The 19,461-nt window shown below is 45.7% G+C and overlaps 1 protein-coding gene across 8 annotated transcripts in view; it reads right to left on the bottom strand.

Annotated features, from left to right (window-relative positions):
- Window positions 1-19,461, bottom strand: part of ACOT9 (acyl-CoA thioesterase 9) — a 73,553-nt gene that overhangs the window by 50,847 nt on the left and 3,245 nt on the right. For 2 of the 8 annotated variants that reach the window (XM_055269042.2, XM_055269043.2), the window contains exon 2: window positions 11,182-12,618. In XM_055269042.2, coding sequence (XP_055125017.1) covers window positions 11,182-11,234 — 53 coding nt within the window. In that variant the 5' untranslated portion in view covers window positions 11,235-12,618. Of the gene's footprint in view, window positions 1-7,804; window positions 7,951-11,181; window positions 12,619-19,461 lie in introns of those variants that run through there. The other 6 variants (XM_063634763.1, XM_063634760.1, XM_063634764.1 and 3 more) reach the window with 5 other exon arrangements.

Here is a 19,461-nt window from a genome sequence, read left to right on the forward strand (position 1 = left end):
TCCCACTTTCTTTCTTTCTTTTTTTTTTAAATGGAGTCTTGCTCTGTTGCCCAGGCTGGAGTGCAGTGGTGTGATCTCGGCTCACTGCAACCTCTGCCTCCCGGGTTCAAGCAATTCTCCTGCCTCAGCCTCCCGAGTAGCTGGGACTACAGGTGCATGCCACCATGTCCAGCTAATTTTTTGTATTTTTCAGTAGAGATGGCGTTTCACTGTGCTAGCCAAGATGGTCTCGATCTCCTGACCTCATGATCCACCCGCCTCGGCCTCCCAAAGTGCTGGGATTACAGGTGTGAGCTACCATGCCCAGCCTAGTCCGACTTTCTTGTGCAAGCCTTCAAGTTTAAATATTTGCCATTTTACTCCTTTCCTTCCATCTTCTTGAGTTCAGGTTAAATATTGCTAGTTCATTCAATGACACAGTGTGGTTTGCAGCCCTAAACCAGAGTAGTAGTCCTCCAAGGCTGTTTCAGACATGTATTCTGCAAACATGAATGCAGGATGCTGCCATATGCCATTCCACGTGCCTGGGGGAGGATGTCCACCTCGACATCGTAATGAGAAAAAATAACCCCACTTCTCAGTCCAGACATTGGGTAAATGTTAGCAGATGTACAGAACAGGTGCATATTATTCCATACCCTCCCACCCCAATTCTCTATTCCACGGTCATCTCAACTCCTTGCCTCCCATGGCACTTAGGAGATTGAGGATTGATTAATCCCTGATTGTTACTGATGTCTGATGCCCAGCCTATAACTGACCTCACTACTTACTTCCCTTCACTTGTGACTAATTATAGAAGCAGTTATATCAAGCAGGGCCAGGGTCAGGACCAGGGTGTGGCAAGTGAGGCATTTGCCTTGAATGCAAATTTGATTTTTCTAATATTCCATTGAAATATTATTTATCTTGATTATTGGGGTTTCCCCCCTTTAAATTCTGCACAGGTGAGTCTCACTTGCCTTTTCCTAATCTCGGCCCTGATTCATGGTTGGATTGACCAGTGAAATCAAGAGCCAAGATCTTGGACTAACCAAGAGGTCAGAGTTCATTTTGAGTGATAGCCCTCCTATTCAGCTAGAAGACAGATTTATCTGATTTCCCTTACCCCTCCCACACACAAAGAAATTGTTGGATTTCATCAGAGCAGGGACCGTAGGTCCATATATCACCTCCCACCAGAGTGCCAGCCCCTGATGTACCTTCCTGTCCTATTCCAGGGCTTAGATATCTAACTCGTGAACCACTAGGCAAGAAGAAGTCAGAATACAAGAAAAATACTGACAGTTGAAGGCACCAATGTTGGAATCCTCCATTGCTGATGAGTGGGTTAGTCGCAAGGCCTTTTGGTTAAAAGTAATGAATTTTTCAAGTGAAAGGTGATAGGGCTGGTTACATTTGGGTTCAGCAAAGTCATAAAAGAATATCACCAGAAGCAACTCTTACTAGTCGGTTTGTTTTGTTGTTGTTGTTGTTGTTGTTGTTATTGTTGTGGTTTTGAGACAGAGTTTTGCTCTTGTTGCCCGGGCTGGAGTGGAATGGCACAATCTCGGCTCACTGCAACCTCTGGCTCCTGAGTTCAAGCGATTCTCCTGCTTCAGCCTCCCAAGTAGCTGGGATTACAGGAGCCCACCACCATGCCCAGCTAATTTTTGTATTTTTAGTAGACATGAGGTTTTACCATATTGTTCAGGCTGGTCTCGAACTCCTGAACTCAAGTGATCCACACGCCTCAGCCTCCCAAAGTGCTGGGATTACAGGTATGACCCACCATGCACGCCCAGGCACTAGTTGGTATTTTTAAAAAGGGTTCCTAGGCCGGGCGCGGTGGCTCACGCCTGTAATCCCAGCACTATGGGAGGCTGAGACGGGTGGATCACGAGGTCAGGAGATCGAGACCATCCTGGCTAACACAGTGAAACCCCGTCTCTCCTAAAAATACAAAAAATTAGCCGGGTGCAGTGGCGGGCGCCTGTATTCCCAGCTACTCGGGAGGCTGAGGCAGGAGAATGGCGTGAACCCGCGAGGTGGAGCTTGCAGTGAGCCGAGGTCGCGCCACTGCACTCCAGCCTGGGTGAAAGAGCGAGACTCCGTCTCAAAACAAAAACAAATAAAAAGGGTTCCTATTGAATTTCTGTATTGTTGTTTAACATAATTAGTAAAAATTTGCCAGGGTAAAAATTATAGGATTGGGCCAGGCACAGTGTCTTATGCCTGTAATCCCAGCACTTTGGGGGGCCGAGGCGGGTGTATCACTTAAGGTCAGGAGTTTGAGACCAGCCTGGCCAACAGGATGAAACCCCATCTCTACTAAAAATACAAAACTTAGCTGAGTGTGGTGGCACACGCCTGTAGTCACAGCTATTTGGGAGGCTGAGACAGGAGAATTGCTTGAACCTGGGAGGTGGAGGTTGCAGTAAGCCGAGATTGTGCCACTGCACTTCAGCCTAGGTGACAGAGCAAGATTCCGTCTAAAAAAAAAAAAAGTGACCAAATAATAGTATGGTTTATTGAGCAATTGATGGCTAGCACACATTTACCAAATATTAGGTTGGTGCAAAAGTAATTGCAGTTTTTGCCACTGAAAGTAATGGCAAAAAAAAAAAAAAAGTAAGTACTGGCTATTATCAGATGTGTAATTAGTTGTGTTCTTCTGCACCAGAGGGCGCAGTCCTGCACCTGAGACTTGTTGCGAAAACCTGATAATGGGGTAGATCTGAAAGTAGGCTCATGACCCCAGTCATTGATAACAGCAATCACTGGTGGAATCAGCGGATACTGAAGTCACAGGACTCAAACTTGGAAATGAGAAATCATCTAGAAACCTAGATGATCACAGGGCCTCAAACTGTAATATTCAAGTTCCCCTTTCATGTACATATTCAGCATTTTCCAAGCCTTCAGACAATATTTCTCCCTTTTTGGTTTGTCTCCCCATGGGGACAAATGTATTCTAATTTATTTTTACTCTGGTAAATTATAAAATAATGAATGACAGATAGTTCTAACTTAATTAACAGGCTCCCCACCATATTGCAAATAAAATGACTTGAAAATTGTCATTTCAGAAGCCTATGTCTGCATTTAATTTTCATAATCTAGGAGTCTTTTCTACCTAAAGCCAATAAATAAGGAAACTGTATTTCCACTTCTTTCCACTGTACTTTGGCAAAAATAGATTCTGGACTTCTTACTACTATTTCATTGTGTCCTTTCAGGTGGATGTGAGTCTGTGTCATTTATTGGTTACATCCTTACACATGTATCATTCTTACCCATCTCTTAGTCCAGTCTACCATGGAAACAGTAGGTGATGACAGGACAGTAATAAGCATGAAATTCAAAACCAGAATGGTAAGCTGATGCTGGAGCTACAGGGTCTTTACTGTCTGCAACTGGAGTGGACCATTTCTGCTGTCTTGTCCTTGGTATGACACTGACATAAAGATACAGTAAGAGTGAAAGTAAAGATGAGGAAAAAGGCTTATCAGGTAAATATTCACAAAAATAAAGCTGCATTGGCCGGGCACGGTGGCTCATGCCTGTAATCCCAGCACTTTGGGAGGCCGAGGCAGGCAGATCACGAGGTCAGGAATTCAAGACCAGCCTGGCCAACATAGTGAAACCTCATCTCTACTAAAAATACAAAAACTTAGTCGGGCGTGGTGGTGGGCGCCTGTATCTCAGCTACTCAAGAGGCTGAGGCAGGAGAATCGCTTGAACCCAGGACGCGGAGGTTGCAGTGAGCGGAGATGGCACCACTGCACTCCAGTCTGGGCGACAGTGTGAGACTCCATCTCAATAAATAAATAAATAAATAAATAAAGCTGTATTAATTAGCCAGGGTGATGGTATGTGCCTGTAGTCCCAGCTACTCAGGAGGCTAAGGCAGAGGATCACTTGTGCCCAGGAGATCAAGGCTGCAGTGAGCTGTGATCACACCACTGCACTCCAGCCTGGGTGACAGAGCAAGACCCTTTCTCAAAAAAATAAATAAATAAATAAACAATAACATATAAAATTTAAAAATAAAAAACTGGCCGGGTGCGGTGGCTCACGCCTGTAATCCCAGCACTTTAGGAGACCAAGATGAGATCACCTGAGGTCAGGAGTTCAAGACCAGCCTGGCCAACATGGTGAAACCCCGTCTCTACTAAAAATACAAAATTAGCCGGGCGTGGTGGCATGTGCCTGTAATCCCAGCTACTCGGGAGGCTGAGGCAGGAGAATCGCTTGAACCCGGGAGGTGGAGGTTGTAGTGAGCTGAGATCATGCCACTACACTCCAGCCTGGGCAACAGAGCAAGACTCTGTCTCAAAGAAAAAAAGGACAAAAGTTATAAGTTAGCATTTTACAGAAGAAGAAAACTATATGGCCAATAAACATATGAAAAGATCACTATCACATTAATCAAATTTAAACCATGATAAGATACCATTTCATACCCATCAGATAAGCAAAACCAAAAGGTCTGAAAATATCAACTGTTGGTGATAACAGGAAGCACCAAGAATTCTCATTCACTGCTAGTACAGGTTGTAAATTGGTATGATCGCTTTGGAGAGCAAGTTAGCACCATTTCACAAAGTTGAACACGTGCATACCCTGTGACCCAGCATTCCAGTCTTAGGTAAATACCCTATAAATTCTTGCTCCCATACACAAGGACATACACGAGAATATTGTTTCAAACAACATTGTTTGAAATGGCCAAAGAAAAGAAAAACAAGGCCAGGCGCGGTGGCTCACGCCTGGAATCCCAGCCCTTTGGGAGGCCGAAGTGGGCAGATTGCCTGAGCTCAGGAGTTCGAAACCAGCCTGAGCAACATGGTGAAACTCCATCTCTACTAAAAATACAAAAATTTAGCCGGGCCTGGTGACAGACGCCTGTAATCCCAGCTACTTGGGAGGCTGAGGCAGGAGAATCACTTGAACCCGGGAGGTGGAGGTTGCAGTGAGCCAAGATGTCGCCACTGCATTCCAGCCTGGGCAACAGAGCGAGATGAAAGAAAGAAAGAAAAAGAAAGAAAGAAAGAAAGAAAGAAAGAAAGAAAGAAAGAAAGAAAGAAAGAAAGAAAGAAAGAGAAAGGAAAGGAAGGAAGGAAGGAAGGAAGGGAGAGAGAGAGAAAGAAAGAGGGAGGGAGGGAGGGAGGAGAAAGAAAGAGAAAACAAATCTAAATGTCCGTCAACAGGAATTTTTTTTAACTTTGAACGCTCCAAGGAATGATTTTTAATCCAATTAATTCATAATGCATTGCCAAATCAGTTTCAAGGTCAGTACTCCTTCCTTGGATAGATTTCAAATGCTTGTAATTTAATATTTGCATCTTGTATCCCTTTCACATATATGAGTACGTGTAAACACTCTAAATAAGGGAAAGGCTACCCTGCGCAGTTGGTGTCATTAACTGGAAAAAGCTGTGTGGCTCTTTGTCTCCCACAGTGGCTCACGGGATTGAAATGCCTTGTTGAGTTTACTGTGGTTCGGATACTGGCCCTCCGATATGCAAGTCTGAAACTTGATTTGTCACTTCACTAAAGGTAAATCTGTGTGTCTAGGAGGACTCACATTAGCCAAGAGACTGATACATGAAATTAGAATATCAATTTTTTTTTTTTTGAGACAGGGTCTCTCACTCAGTCACCCAGGCTCAAGTGCAGTGGTGCAGTCATGGCTCACTGCAGCCTCAACCTCCCAAGCTCAAGCAATCCTCCCACTTTAGCCTCCCAAGTAGCTGGGACCACAGGTGCACACCACCATGCTCAGCTAATTTTTTAATTTTTTTTTGTAGAGGCGAGGTCTCCCTATGTGGTCCAGGCTGGTCTCAAACTCCTGTGCTCAAGTGATCCTCACACCGCAGCCTCCTGGGATTATGGGCCTTAGCCACCACATCTGGCCTCATTTTTTTTTTTTTTGAGACGGAATGTCACTCTGTCACCCAGGCTGGAGTGCAATGGCGCAATCTCAGCTCACTGCAACCTCCACCTCCTGGGTTCAAGCAATTCTCCTGCCTCAGCTTCCTGAGTAGCTGGGATTATAGGCACGCACCACCATGCCCAGCTAATTTTTATATTTTTTAGTAGAGATAGGGTTTCACCATGTTGGTCAGGCTGGTCTCAAACTCCTATCCTTGTGATCCACCCACCTCGGCCTCCCTAAGTGGTGGCATTACAGGCGTGAGCCACCACGCCCAGCCTTTTTTTTTTTTTTTTTTTTTTTTGAGACAGGGTCTCACTCTCTCGCCCAGACTGGAGTGCAGTGGTGCAATCTCGGCTCACCACAACCTCCACTTCCTGGGCTCAAGCGATTCTCCTGCCTCAGCCTCCCAAGTAGCTGGGATTACAGGCACATATCACCACTACCCGGCTAATTTTTGTACTTTTAGTAGAGACAGGGTTTCACCATGTTGACCAGGCTGGTCTCGACCTCCTGACCTCAAATGATCCACCCGCCTCGGCCTCCCAAAGTGCTGGGATTACAGACATGAGCCACCACACCCGGCCTGGCCTCAATTTTTTAATTTATAATGAGATGTGGGTCTGCTTGAGGGTCATGAGAAGCCCAATTATAACTAGAAGATTTATTGATGAGCATGAAATCAGTTGCATTCAGCTAAGATACATTCACAAGAGTGTAAGCACCATGATGGTAAAGATTTGTCTGATTTTTCTACTGTCATAATTCCAGAGATTATAATAGTACCTGACACAGTAAAAAAATCTGCTGAACGAATGAATAAAGACAGACTGATGTATCTATCTCCACAATATACAGATCCCTGACTGGGCACAGTGGCTCACACCTGTAATCCCAGCACTTTGAGAGGCCGAGGTGGGCGGATCATGAGGGCAGGAGATTGAGACCATCCTGGCCAACATGGTGAAACCCCGTCTCTAATCCCAGCTACTTGGGAGGCTGAGGCAGGAGAATTGCTTGAACCAGGGAGTCAGAGGTTGCAGTGAGCCAAGATCACGCCACTGCACTCCAGCCTGGTGAAAGAGTGAGACTCTGTCTCAAAATAAATAAATAAATATATATATATATATATATATATATATATATATATATATATATATCCCTGTTTCAAGATTCAGCCACTAAAGTTCTTGCATCAGGGTATTCTTGTGCCCAGTGCAGTACCAGATTGAGTGGTGTCAATTTGCCAATTTTGGCCTTTGAGGTTCTTCTTTTTCTGTGTGTCCAGGACTGAACCTAGTAAACACCTTTAGTTGCCTACCCTAAGCCATTCCCTTCTTTTTTTTTTTGAGACTGAGTTTCACCCTGTTGCCCAGGCTGGAGTACAATGGTGCGATCTCGGCTCACTGCAACCTCCGCTTCCCGGGTTCAAGTGATTCTCTTGCCTCAGCCTCTCGAGTAGCTAGGATTACAGGCGTACACCACCATGCCTGGCTAAAATTTTTGTATTTTTAGTAGAGATGGGGTTTCACCATGTTGGCCAGGCTGGTCTCAAACTCCTGACCTCAGGTGATCCACCTGCCTCAGCCTCCCAAAGTCCTGGGATTACAGGCATGAGCCACCGCGCCCAGCTGCCCCACTAATTTTTTTGTATTTTTAGTCTAGACGAGGTTTCATCACGTTGGCCAGGCTAATTCTGAACTCCTGACCTCAAGTGATCTGCTCGCCTCAGCCTCTCAAAGTGCTAGGATTACAGGTGTGAGCCACTGTGCCCGGCCACTTCCACAAAAGTTATAAAGCCCATAATACATGTCCATTACTTTCACCCTAGATAGTTAAACATCTTTTATAGATGTTAAAAACAAGAAAAATATATTTTCTATTTACCCACACATTTGCCATTTCTGGTGCTCTTCATTCCTTTGGGTAAATTCAAGTGTCCTTCTGGTATAATTTTCTGTCAGTCTGAACAACTTCCTTTAGCATTTCTCGTAGTACAGTTTTAGTGATGAATTCTTTCGCCTTTAGCTTTCCTGAAATATGAATCCATTTTTGGGTTATGCCTTCATTTTTGGAGAACATTTTCACTGGATATAAAATTCTAGGCTGACAGTGTTTTTCTTTCAGCTCATTAAAGATGTCATTCCACCATCTCTGGTTTGCATTGTTTTTAATGAGAAACCAGCCATCAGTCTCATCTTTAAAATTTTCTCTCAATCAGGCCAGGCATGGTGGCTCACGCCCATAATCCCAACACTTTGGGAGGCTAGGGTGGGTGGATCACTTGAGGTCAGGAGTTCAAGACCAGCCTGGCTAACGTGGTGAAATCCTGTCTCTACTAAAAATACAAAAATTAGCTGGTGATGGTGGCACATGCCTGTAGTCCCAGCTCCTCAGGAGGCTGAGACAGGAGAATCGCTTGAGCCTGGGAGGCAGAGGTTGCAGTGAGCCAAGATCGCACCACTGCACTCCAGCCTGGGTGACAGAGCAAGACTCCATCTCAAAAAAAGAAAAAGAAAAATTCTCTAATCCTGGTTTTGTGTTTATGCAGCTTGGGATTCACTGGAATTCTTAGATGTGTTAATTTATAGTCTTCAATAAATTTGGCGCATTCCAAATGTAGAATAAGAATTACAAAATTGAGAATTGCGTTGTACTAATATATATTATAGAAGGTAAATAAAGAGTGCTTAACTGCTATTCACAGGTCCTTAAATTTGCTTTGTTTTTGTTTTTGTTTTTGTTTTGAGATGGAGTCTCGCTCTGTCGCCCAGGCTGGAGTGCAGTGGCGCAATCTTGGCTCATTGCAAGCTCCACCTCCGGGGTTCATGCCATTCTCCTGCCTCAGCCTCCCGAGTAGCTAGGACTACAGGTGCTCGCCACCACACTGGGCTAATTTTTTTTGCATTTTTTAGTAGAGACAGGGTTTCATCGTGTTAGCCAGGATGGTCTCGATCTCCTGATCTCATGATCCGACTGCCTCGGCTTCCCAAAGTGCTGGGATTACAGGCATGAGCCACCGTGCCCAGCCCTATTTTTGTTTTTAACCATGGCTTCAGAGACTAGGTACTGAAAGAAAGTTTGGGAAAATTTAGCAAGAAATAGGTTTCTGACATTTTTTTTAAAAAAAGGAAAAAAATAGAAAGTCTGAGAAATGGTTATGTCTGCTGTCCTGTCCAGATTCTAAGCATTATAACTGCATAATTTCCTCTGATCTGATATCTCTAAAATATCTATAAAAAGAACAAAGGGCCAGGTACGGTGGCTCACGCCTGTAATATCAGCACTTTGGGAGGCCAAGGCAGGCGGATCACTTGAGGTCAGGAGTTCGAGACCAGCCTAACCAACATGGTGAAACCCTGTCTCTACTAAAAATACCAAAATTAGGCAGGTGTGGTGGTGTGCACCTGTAATTCCAGCTACTCGGGAGGCTGAGGCAGGAGAACTGCTTGAACCTGGGAGGTGGAGGTTACAGTGACCCAAGATCGTGCCACTGCACTCCAGCCTGGGTGACAGAGCAAGACTCCGTCTCAAAAAAAACAAAAAAAAAAAGAACAAGGAAGAAAAGTTGTGTGAATTGATATATTCTGAATCATGGCCTTTTGAACATTTTCTCCTACTTTCATCTTTTCTGTAAGCTTGCTTCTTTAAAAAAAATCCCCAAGTGTAGATTATAGTTGAATGCTATTTAGGTCATGAATAAGGTCCACTTCTAAAGTGAGACAGACTTGTAAATAATTTACCCAGATGATGTGTTCTGGATTGAACCCTGTTCACAAGGTGTCTGGCTAGGTAGATAAAATGCTCCAAGCAAAGTACAATGGGGTTTACAATACTGATTATCCATACTCTAATGATTCCTGATTCTATGACTATTGAGCCACACCTCATTGGTTGGCAAACAAGAATCATTACACATTTATGGCCGGGCGCGGTGGCTCACGCTTGTAATCCCAGCACTTTGGGAGGCCGAGGCGGACGGATCACGAGGTCAGGAGATCGAGACCACGGTGAAACCCCGTCTCTACTAAAATATACAAAAAATTAGCCGGGCGCGGTGGCGGGCGCCTGTAGTCCCAGCTACTCGGAGGCTGAGGCAGGAGAATGGCGTGAACCCGGGAGGCGGAGCTTGCAGTGAGCCGAGATTGCGCCACTGCACTCCAGCCTGGGCGACAGAGCGAGACTCTGTCTCAAAAAAAAAAAAAAAAAAAAAAAAGAATCATTACACATTTATTATTCGTGAGGAAGGTGAATGCTTCATGCCAAAGGTCAATGAATAAGAGAACGGTCCTGTGTAAGGGCAGGATAAAACAACTTTAGGGCCCCATTAGGCCATTCACAGCTGTTCTTCCTAACCCAAAAATAGTTGGAATCCTTATATCGCCAGGTAGCCAGAAAGGAATAAACATTTAGAGGGTGCCTATTATATTCTAGGCACTCTACAAAGGGCTTTATAACATCATTTAGTATTTACAACCCTAGGAGGAGGAAGCTATTATTATTCACTTCATTTTACACATAATCACACTCAAATTCAAGTACCTCGTCTAAAATCACACAGCTGGTAACTGGCAGCACTGAGATTTGCATCTAAATGTGCCTGGCCAAAAAAAAAAAACCCTGCTTTTTCCGCCACACAAGAAGTACACTTAGCTCCACCTTCCTAAAAGGACTTACTGAGTCAACTACCATTTGGCATCATGCCAAAACGCTGGCATTCTCTAAGTCACTTGCATGGATGGAAAAATCCATAATCCCTGTCTGAGGATAAGTGTGTATTCTATCTATGAGGGAAGAACATAAATGAAGAGATGTGCACCATTTTTTTAAAGTGAAGGCAAGTTTAGTTTGTTTGTTTTTGTTTTTGTTTTGTTTTGTTTTTTTAGACAGAATCTCGCTCGGTCACCCAGGCTGGGGTGCAGTGGCACAATCTCGGTTCACTGCAACCTTCACCTCCCGGTTCAAGCCATTCTCCCACCTCAGCCTCCTGAGTAGCTAGGATTACAGGCATGTGCCAGCACACCCGGCAAATTTTTGTATTTTTAGTAGAGACGGCATTTCACCATGTTGACCAGGCTGGTCTTGAACTCCTGACCTCAAGTGATTCGCCCACCTCCACCTCCCAAAGTGTTGGGATTACAGGCATGAGTCACCACACCCAGCCGTGAAAGCAAGTTTATTAGGAAAGCAAAGGAATAAAGAATGGCTACTCCACAGGTAGAGCAGCCAGTAGACCATTTTCAAAGTATTGGGATAGCTCTCACCTCAGAAAGAAATGATGGTATTGTGATGCCTCAGCTTTACCAACTAGATTCATCAACCAGTGAGATCTGCCTCAATCATCGTAGAATCAGGAATCATCATCTCAGAGTCATTCTGAGATGATTCATCATAGAATTGGGAATCATCTCAGAGTCATTATCAGAGTCTCAGATCATCAGTATTATAATCCGTATTGCACTTTCCTTGAAGCATTTTATCGTCCTGACCGGACACCATCTGTTCCTGTGAGTAGAAAAATCCTATGGTCTCTGCAATTCTCCTTCTGTGAAGAGGCCTGGATGGAGGCAGCTTCCTGCAGCCTCTCAGGGTGGCAGGGATCTCCTAGCATGTTGATTGTGTCACAGGATCCTTCGGGTGTTGCTTTTCCAGCTAGAAAGCTCTGTGACCAGTGGTGCCTTTGCCTGAGTTTTGATCAGGCCCGCTAGGCTTGTTCCACTGACGTGGCCTGGCAGGCTGCGCTCAGCTCATGCTACCAGCCAGGATTCCACGCCTGCCAAGGGTGAGCCGGGCACGGAACAGCGAGGGGTGTGCAGGCGAGCGAACGCAGGGTCTGGCCACTGCGCACAGCCAGACACACCAGCTGCTGCAGCTGGGCAGGCAGCTCCAGGCGCCGGCAAAGGTGCCGGTTCCATGCAAGTCTGCAGCTGGATCTGATGAACCACAAGCGGCTTCTGCTGTGGGCACTGTGTCTGGACAAGGGGAATGCAGTGGTGCCCGGAAGTTTGAAGATACCAGAAACCGCAGAGCCCCATAGAGGGTGTCGCAGCCCTGGCTCAGGGAGCCACTAGGTCTGGGCTCCCTGAAGGGCCACAGCACTTCTCTCCTTCACATCACCTGCAACGTGGCAAGTCGCGGGGGCATGGGGAGGGGAGGAGGGCGTATTTCAGCCCTGTTTGTGTTACTGCTCTTTCAGTCCCACCATTCGTTGGGTCCTGAGTTCTCGTCCCACATCCAGGAAGAATGAGGTATGCGGACAACTAGAGGGTGAACAAGGCGGAGAGGAGCCTTATTGAGTGACAGAACAGCTCTCGGGAAACTTGAAGTGGGTAGGTAGCTCCTTTCCGCAGGCAGGTTGTCCCAGTAAGTGTCCAGCTCTCCGTGGAGAAGGGACCCAGAGTGGGTAGCTCCCTCAGTGAATCTCCCTCAGTGATTTGGGCTCAGCTTGGAATCATCCTGAGAGGCACATTATTTCTTGCAGAGTGCGCAATTGGGGTCCTCTGAAAATGAAACCAAAAGGGAACTCTTGCTTATGCCACCTGCTTCTGCTGAGGGACACACAGCTCTAGTCGCCTCCAGCACAAGATTCATGTGGGGTGGTGGTAATAGTGACACTGCCAGGTCACTTAGGGAAATCTCTCGCCAGGAGATGGGCAACTGGGCCATTGATACAGTGGTACCCGGCCACCTTTCATGAATGCCTGTAATTAAAATGACATTTTAATTAAGATTTAGATATATGATAAAGTGAGACAGAAAGACAAATAAACGGCCGGGCGCGGTGGCTCACGCTTGTAATCCCAGCACTTTGGGAGGCCGAGGCGGGCGAATCACGAGGTCAGGAGATCGAGACCACGGTGAAACTCCGTCTCTACTAAAAATACAAAAAAAATTAGCCGGGCGTGGTGGCGGGCACCTGTAGTCCCAGCTACTCGGAGAGGCTGAGGCAGGAGAATGGCGTGAACCCGGGAGGCGGAGCTTGCAGTGAGCCGAGATCGCGCCACTGCAACCTGGGTGACAGAGCGAGACTCCGTCTCAAAAAAAAAAAAAAAAAAAAAAAAAAAAAAGAAAGACAAATAAACATGTTTTCCTTTAATTTTTTGGAAATTTTCTTAGCCCCTTATAAAAGGTTTAGTATGAAACTAGGAAATTCAATTTGGATAACTTAGTTTCTTTTTCTCTAATTTAGTTTCATTTCTCTTTAGACAAATGTCACTTCCTCTCTGTAGCATTCCAGGCCACTATGCTGCCTCATCACCAAGACTTCGCTAGCACTCCATCCTGGCAGAATTAATTGTTTACTGCTTCCTGTAGATCATGTGGCACATTATTCACTAAAGCAGTTATCACAATGTATTTGATTACATTTCTGTTTTCTTTCTCTCTAGGTGGCAAATTCTCAGAAGTCAGGAACTCTCCCTGTTTGATCTTTGTAGTCTCAGGACCCAGCATAATACCTGACATGTAGTAGATGCTCAATAAATGAATTAAATGGAATTGAATTAGTATATTGGCTTTACTTATTATTTTGTTGTTTTAGTCCCCTCCCCCCTTTACTGATTCTTTCTTTCTTTCTTTTTTTTGAGACTGAGTCTCACTTGTTCTGTCACCCAGGCTGGAGTGCAGTGGCACGATCTCAGCTCACTGCAACCTCCGCCTCCTGGCTTCAAGCAATTCTTGTGCCTCAGCTTCCCAAGTAGGTGAGATTACAGGGATGCGCCACCATGCCCGGCTAATTTTTGTATTTTTGGTGAAGATGAGTTTTCACCATGTTGGCCAGGCTGGTCTCAAACCCCTGACCTTAAGTGATCTGCCCAACTCAGCCTTCCAAAATGCTGGGATTACAGGCGTGAGCCACTGCACCCGGCCTGATTATTTTCAAAGAATTGAAGATAGAATGCATCAGAAAAAATTCTATATTCATTATCTTTACTTTCTGTTGCTCAGACTATATGAGCCTCTTGGCCAAATAAAAGCCATTTATGGAACTGGTTTGCAGACTATTCTGAAAAGAGGCTGAGAGGAGAGGGATTAGGGAGGAAAAAAACTCCTTGTGGGATAGGGTCAGAATTCAAAGAGAAAATGGAGAATTAAAGACAAATTCAACTGAATTCTAATAAGATCAGGTGTAGAATCATAAACCTGAGGACAATCTAGGTATATAAATGCAAGACGTGGACCAGGCATGGTGGCCCACACCTGTAATCCCAGCACTTTGGGAGGCCAAGGTGGGAGGAACGCTTGAGCCCAGCTTGGGCAACATAGTGAGACCCCATCTCTTCAAAAAGTAAAATATTAGCTGGGTATGGTAGCAGATACTTTTTCCTTTTTTTGAGACAAAGTCTCCCTCTGTTGCCAGGCTGGAGTGCAGTGGCATAGTCTTGGCTCACTACAACCTCCACCTCCATTCTCCTGCCTCGGCCTCCCAAGTAGCTGGGACGACAGGTGTGCACCATCACGCCTGGCTCATTTTTGTATTTTTAGTAGAGACGGGGTTTCACCATGTTGGCCAGGATGGTCTCGATCTCTTGACCTTGTGATCTGCTGGCCTCGGCCTCCTAAAGTGCTGGGATTACAGGTGAGAGGCACCGCGCCCAGCCAGGTGGCACATACTTATAGTCTCAACTACATGGGAGGCTGAGTTGAGAGGATTGTTTGAGTCCAGGAGTTCAAGGCTGCAGTGAGCTATGATTGCACCTCTGCACTCCAGCCTTGGAGACAGAGTGAGACCCTGACTCAAAAAAAAAAAAAAAAAAAAAAAAAAGGAATAAACCCAAACCCAAGATGTGCAGGAGTGGCATTTCAGAAGCTAAGTTCTAGGAGTCATGTGATCCTCCTACCTCAGCATCCCAAGTAGCTGGGACTACAGGTATGTACCACCATGTCCAGCTAATTTTTGTGTTTTTTGTAGAGGTGGGGTTTTGCCATGTTGCCCAGGCTGGTCTCAAACTCCTGGGCTCAAGCAGTCCACCCGACTCGACCTCCCAAAATGCTGGGATTACAGGCGTGAGCCATGGCTCCCACCAAGAGCTGATACTTTAGGAGGCCTAAGGATAGTTGACTGCACTTTTCAGATATCCTAAGTATTTATAAGGAGTTAAAGGTTTGATCTCTGAGCTGAGTGATAGGCAGTAGTCCCTCTTTTAGACACAGTCTCAGGAGGGGAGAAAGGAAGGGCTGCCCGGAGGAGGTAGGTCACACGGAATGGGTTACGAATCGTGTTTCTGCCCCTCAGTTCTAACTGTACCTGTCCTTTTTCTCCAGAAGGCTGGATCCTTTCCTACCACAACCAGTACCTTAAGGGCTTGTAATACTGAACTGTGAGTCCCCAGAGGGCAGATACTATGCCATATTTATTTTGGCACTCCCCAAGCACAATGCTTGGTAGGAAACAGACCTTAATAAGTTTTGGCTAGGCCAGGCATGGTGACTCACGCCTGTAATCCCAGCACTTTGGGAGGCCGAGGCAGGTGGATCACCTGAGGTCAGGAGTTCAAGACCAGCCTGGCCAACATGGTGAAACCCCATCTCTACTAAAATATAAAAACTAGCCAGGCATGGTGGCATGCGCCTATAATCCTGGCTACTCAGGAGGCTGCGGCAGGAGAATTGCTTGAGCCTGAGAGGCAGAGGTTGCAGTAAGCTAGGATCGCACCACTGCACTCCAGCCTGGGCGACAGAGCTAGACTCCATCGCCAAAAAAAAAAAAAAACACCCAAAACAACAAATAACACAATTTAAAAATGGATGAAGGAGGCTGGGCACAGTGGCTCATGCCTATCATCCCAGCACTTTGGGAGGCCGAGGGAAGAGGATCACTTGAGGCCAGAAGTTTGAGACCAGCCTGGCCAACATAGCTAAACCCCCTTCTTTATTAAAAATACAAAAAATTAGCCAGGCATTGTGACATGCACCTATAATCTCAGCTACTTGGGAGGCTGAGGTGGAAGAATTGCTTGTACCTGGGAGGCAGAGGCTGCAGTGAGCCAAGATCGCACCACTGCACTCCAGACAGAGCAAGACCCTGTCTCCAAAAAGAAAAAAAATAAAAATGGATGAAGGACTTAAATAGACATATCTCCAAAGAAAATGTATAAACAGACAATGAGCATATAAAAAGACATTCAGCATCACTAATCATCAGAGAAATGCAAATTAAAACCACAATATCACCTCACATCTATTGTAACTGCCACTATTTTTTGAAAGGTGGCCAGGTGTGGCAGCTCACGCCTGTAATCTCAACACTTTGGGAGGCCTATGTAGGAGGATTACTTGAGCCTAGGAGTTCAAGACCAGCCTGGCCAAGATAGTGAGACCTCCATCTCTACCTAAAAATACTTTTAAATTTTTTTTAATTAAAGAAAGGCCAGGCATGGTAGCTCACACCTGTAATTCCAGTGCTTTGGGAGGCTGAAGTGGGAGGATTGCTTGAGCCCTGGAGTTCAGGGTTCAATGAGCTAGGATCATGCCACTGCATTCCATCTAGCCTGGATGACAAACCAAGACTTTGTCACTTGAAAAAAAATAATAAAAAATAAAAATAACCAGAAAACAAAATGGCAACTGCTGGTGTAGATGTAGAGAAATTGGAACCTTTATACACTGTTGGGAACGTAAAACAGTTCAGCTACTATGGAAAACAGTAGGGAGATTACTCAAAAAGTTAAAAATTTAAGTAACATGATCCAGCAATCCCACTTCTGGGTATATATCAAAAAAAAAAAAAAAAAAATGAAAATAGGGCCAGGCGCGGTAACTCACGCCTGTAATCCCAGCACTTTGGGAGGCTGAGGCAGGCAGATCACGTGAGGTCAGGAGTTGGAGACCAGCCTGGCCAACATGGTGAAACCCCATCTCTACTAAAAATACAAAAATTAACCGGGCCTGGTGGCACATGCCTGTAATCCAGCTACTTGGGAGGCTGATGCACGAGAATCGCTTGAACCTGGGAAGTGGTTCAAGGTTGCAGTGAGCCAAGATCACACCACTGCACTCCAGCCCGGGTGACAGAATAAGACTATGTCAAAAAAAAAAAAAAAGTGTTCATGGTAGAATGGTAGACAGCAGTGGCCCTTGGTCCAATAAAACCAGTCTTAAATCATAAACATTCATAACTCTATCATGTCCCAACTTTAACAGTTTTGTAACCCCTGTTGAGCTTCAGGTTTTGCCAACTGTAAAGACAGTGCTATTACTTATTTCACAAGATAGTTGTAAGGGCTAGGCATGGCAGCTCACACCTGTCATCCCAGCACTTTGGGACGCTGAGGCTGGAGGAGTGCTTGAAGCCAGGAGTTTGAGGCTAGCCTAGGCAACTTAGCAAGATCCCATCCCTACAAAAAAATTTTAAAGATTAGCCAGGCATGGCGGCATGTGCCTGTGGTCCTAGCCACTCAGGAGGTTGAGGTGGGAGGATTGCTTGAGCCCAGGAGTTGTGGTTGCAGTGAGCCATGATTGCATTATTGCCCTCCAGCATGGGCAACAGAGCAAGACGCTGTTTAAAAAAAAAAAATAGGGCCTGGTGTGGTGGCTCACGCCTGTAATCCTAGCACTTTGGGAGGCCGAGGCAGGAGGATCCCCTGAGGTCAGGAGTTCGAGATCAGCTTGGCCAACAGGACAAAACCCCATCTCTACTAAAATTTTAAAGAAAAAAAAAAAAAATGGGCCAGGTGCGGTGTCTCACACCTGTAATCCCAGCACTTTCAGAGGCCGAGGCAGGTGGATCACCTGAGGTCGGGAGTTTGAGACCAGCCTGACCAACATGGAGAATACCCGTCTCTACTAAGAACACAAAATTAGCCGGGCATGGTGGCACATGCCTGTAATCCCAATTACTTGGGAGGCTGAGGCAAGAGAATCACTTGAACCTGGGAGGTGGAGGTTGCGGTGAGCCGAGATTGCGCCATTACACTCCAGCCTGGGCAACAAGAGTGAAACTCTGTCTAAAAAATAAAAAAAATAAAAAAATTAGCTGGGTGTGGTGGCGCATGACTGTAATCCCAGATACTCAGGAGGGTGAGGCAGGAGAATCGCTTGAACCCAGAGGGCGGAGGTTGCAGTGAGACAAGATCACACCACTGCACTTCAGCATGGGTGACAAAGCAACACTCCCTCTCAAAAAAACAAAAAAAAATTTAGTCTGGGCATGGTGGCTCACGCCTGTAATCCTAGCACTTTGGCAGGCCGAGGCTGGTGGATCACTTGAGGTCAGGAGTTCAAGACCAGCTTGGCCAATATGGTGAAACCCCATCTCTACTAAAAATACAAAAATTAGTTCGGTGTGGTGGCTCATTCCTGTAATCCCAGGTACTTGGGAGGCTGAGGCAGGAGAATCGCTTGAACCCAGGAGGCAGAGGTTGCAGTGAGCTGAGATCATGCCACTGCACTCCAGCCTGGGCAACAGAGCGAGACTCTGTCTCAAAAAAAAAAAAAAGTTGTAAGAATCAAATGAGACAATTAAAGCAAACTGCCTAAGACAATGCCTTGGCTGATTCCCTTCCCAATACTCTTCCCCTACCCAATCCTCCTCAGTTACAGGGATTCTCTTTCTCACAAAGATTAAATTCTGCTGTAAAAACCACACACACATCTCTAAAAGTAATGTGTATACCCTGAGGGCTGGTTTCAAAACTTGGTCATCCTTTAAAACCTCCAAGTACCTAGCACAAGACTCAGTAAACACATGTTCATCTGCCAACTCACTAACCAAATAAAAGTTTTCCAAATGCTAGACAGTTAATCCCTTTTTTCACACCATTTTCCCCCTGCTGTTCAGGAGCTATATATGCCATTTTAAATATAAATTCCATGCTGGGCATGAGATTTCTCATGCCTGTAATCCCAGCACTTTGGGAGGCTAAGGCATGAGAATCCCTTGAAGCCAGGAGTTCAAAGCCAGTCTGGGCAACATAGAAAGACTCCTATCGCATTAGCCAGGTGTTGTGGCACACGCCTATAATCCTAGCTACTCGGGAGGCTGAGGTGGGAGAATCGCTTGATCCTGGGAGGCAGAACTTGCCTGGGTGACAGAGGAAGACTGTCTCAAAAAAAAAAAAAGAAATAAATAAATAAAAGAAAGACTCCCATCTCTACAAAAAAATTTTAAAGATTAGCCGGGCATGGTGGCACATACCTGTGGTCCCAGTTACTCAGGAGGTTGAAGTGGGAGGATCGCTTAAACCCAGGAGTTCAAGGCTGCAGTGAGCTATAATCATGCCACTGCACTCCTGCCTGGGTGACAGAGCAAGACCCTGTCTCTTAAAAAAAAAAAAAATAGGCCAGACGCAGTGGTTCACACCTGTAATCCCAGCACTTTGGGAGGCCAAGGCAGGTGGATCACCTGAGGTCAGGAGTTTGAGACCAGCCTGACCAACATGGAGAAACCCCACCTCTACTAAAAATACAAAATTAGCAGGGTGTGGTGGCACATGCATGTAATCCCAGCTACTCAGGAAGCTGAGGCAGGAGAATTGCTTGAACCCGGGAGGTGGAGGCTGTAGTGAGCTGAGATCACACCATTGCACTCCAGCCTGGGCAACAAG

This window comes from Symphalangus syndactylus, chromosome X (genome assembly GCF_028878055.3).
Source record: "Symphalangus syndactylus isolate Jambi chromosome X, NHGRI_mSymSyn1-v2.1_pri, whole genome shotgun sequence".
Lineage (NCBI taxonomy): Eukaryota > Metazoa > Chordata > Mammalia > Primates > Hylobatidae > Symphalangus > Symphalangus syndactylus.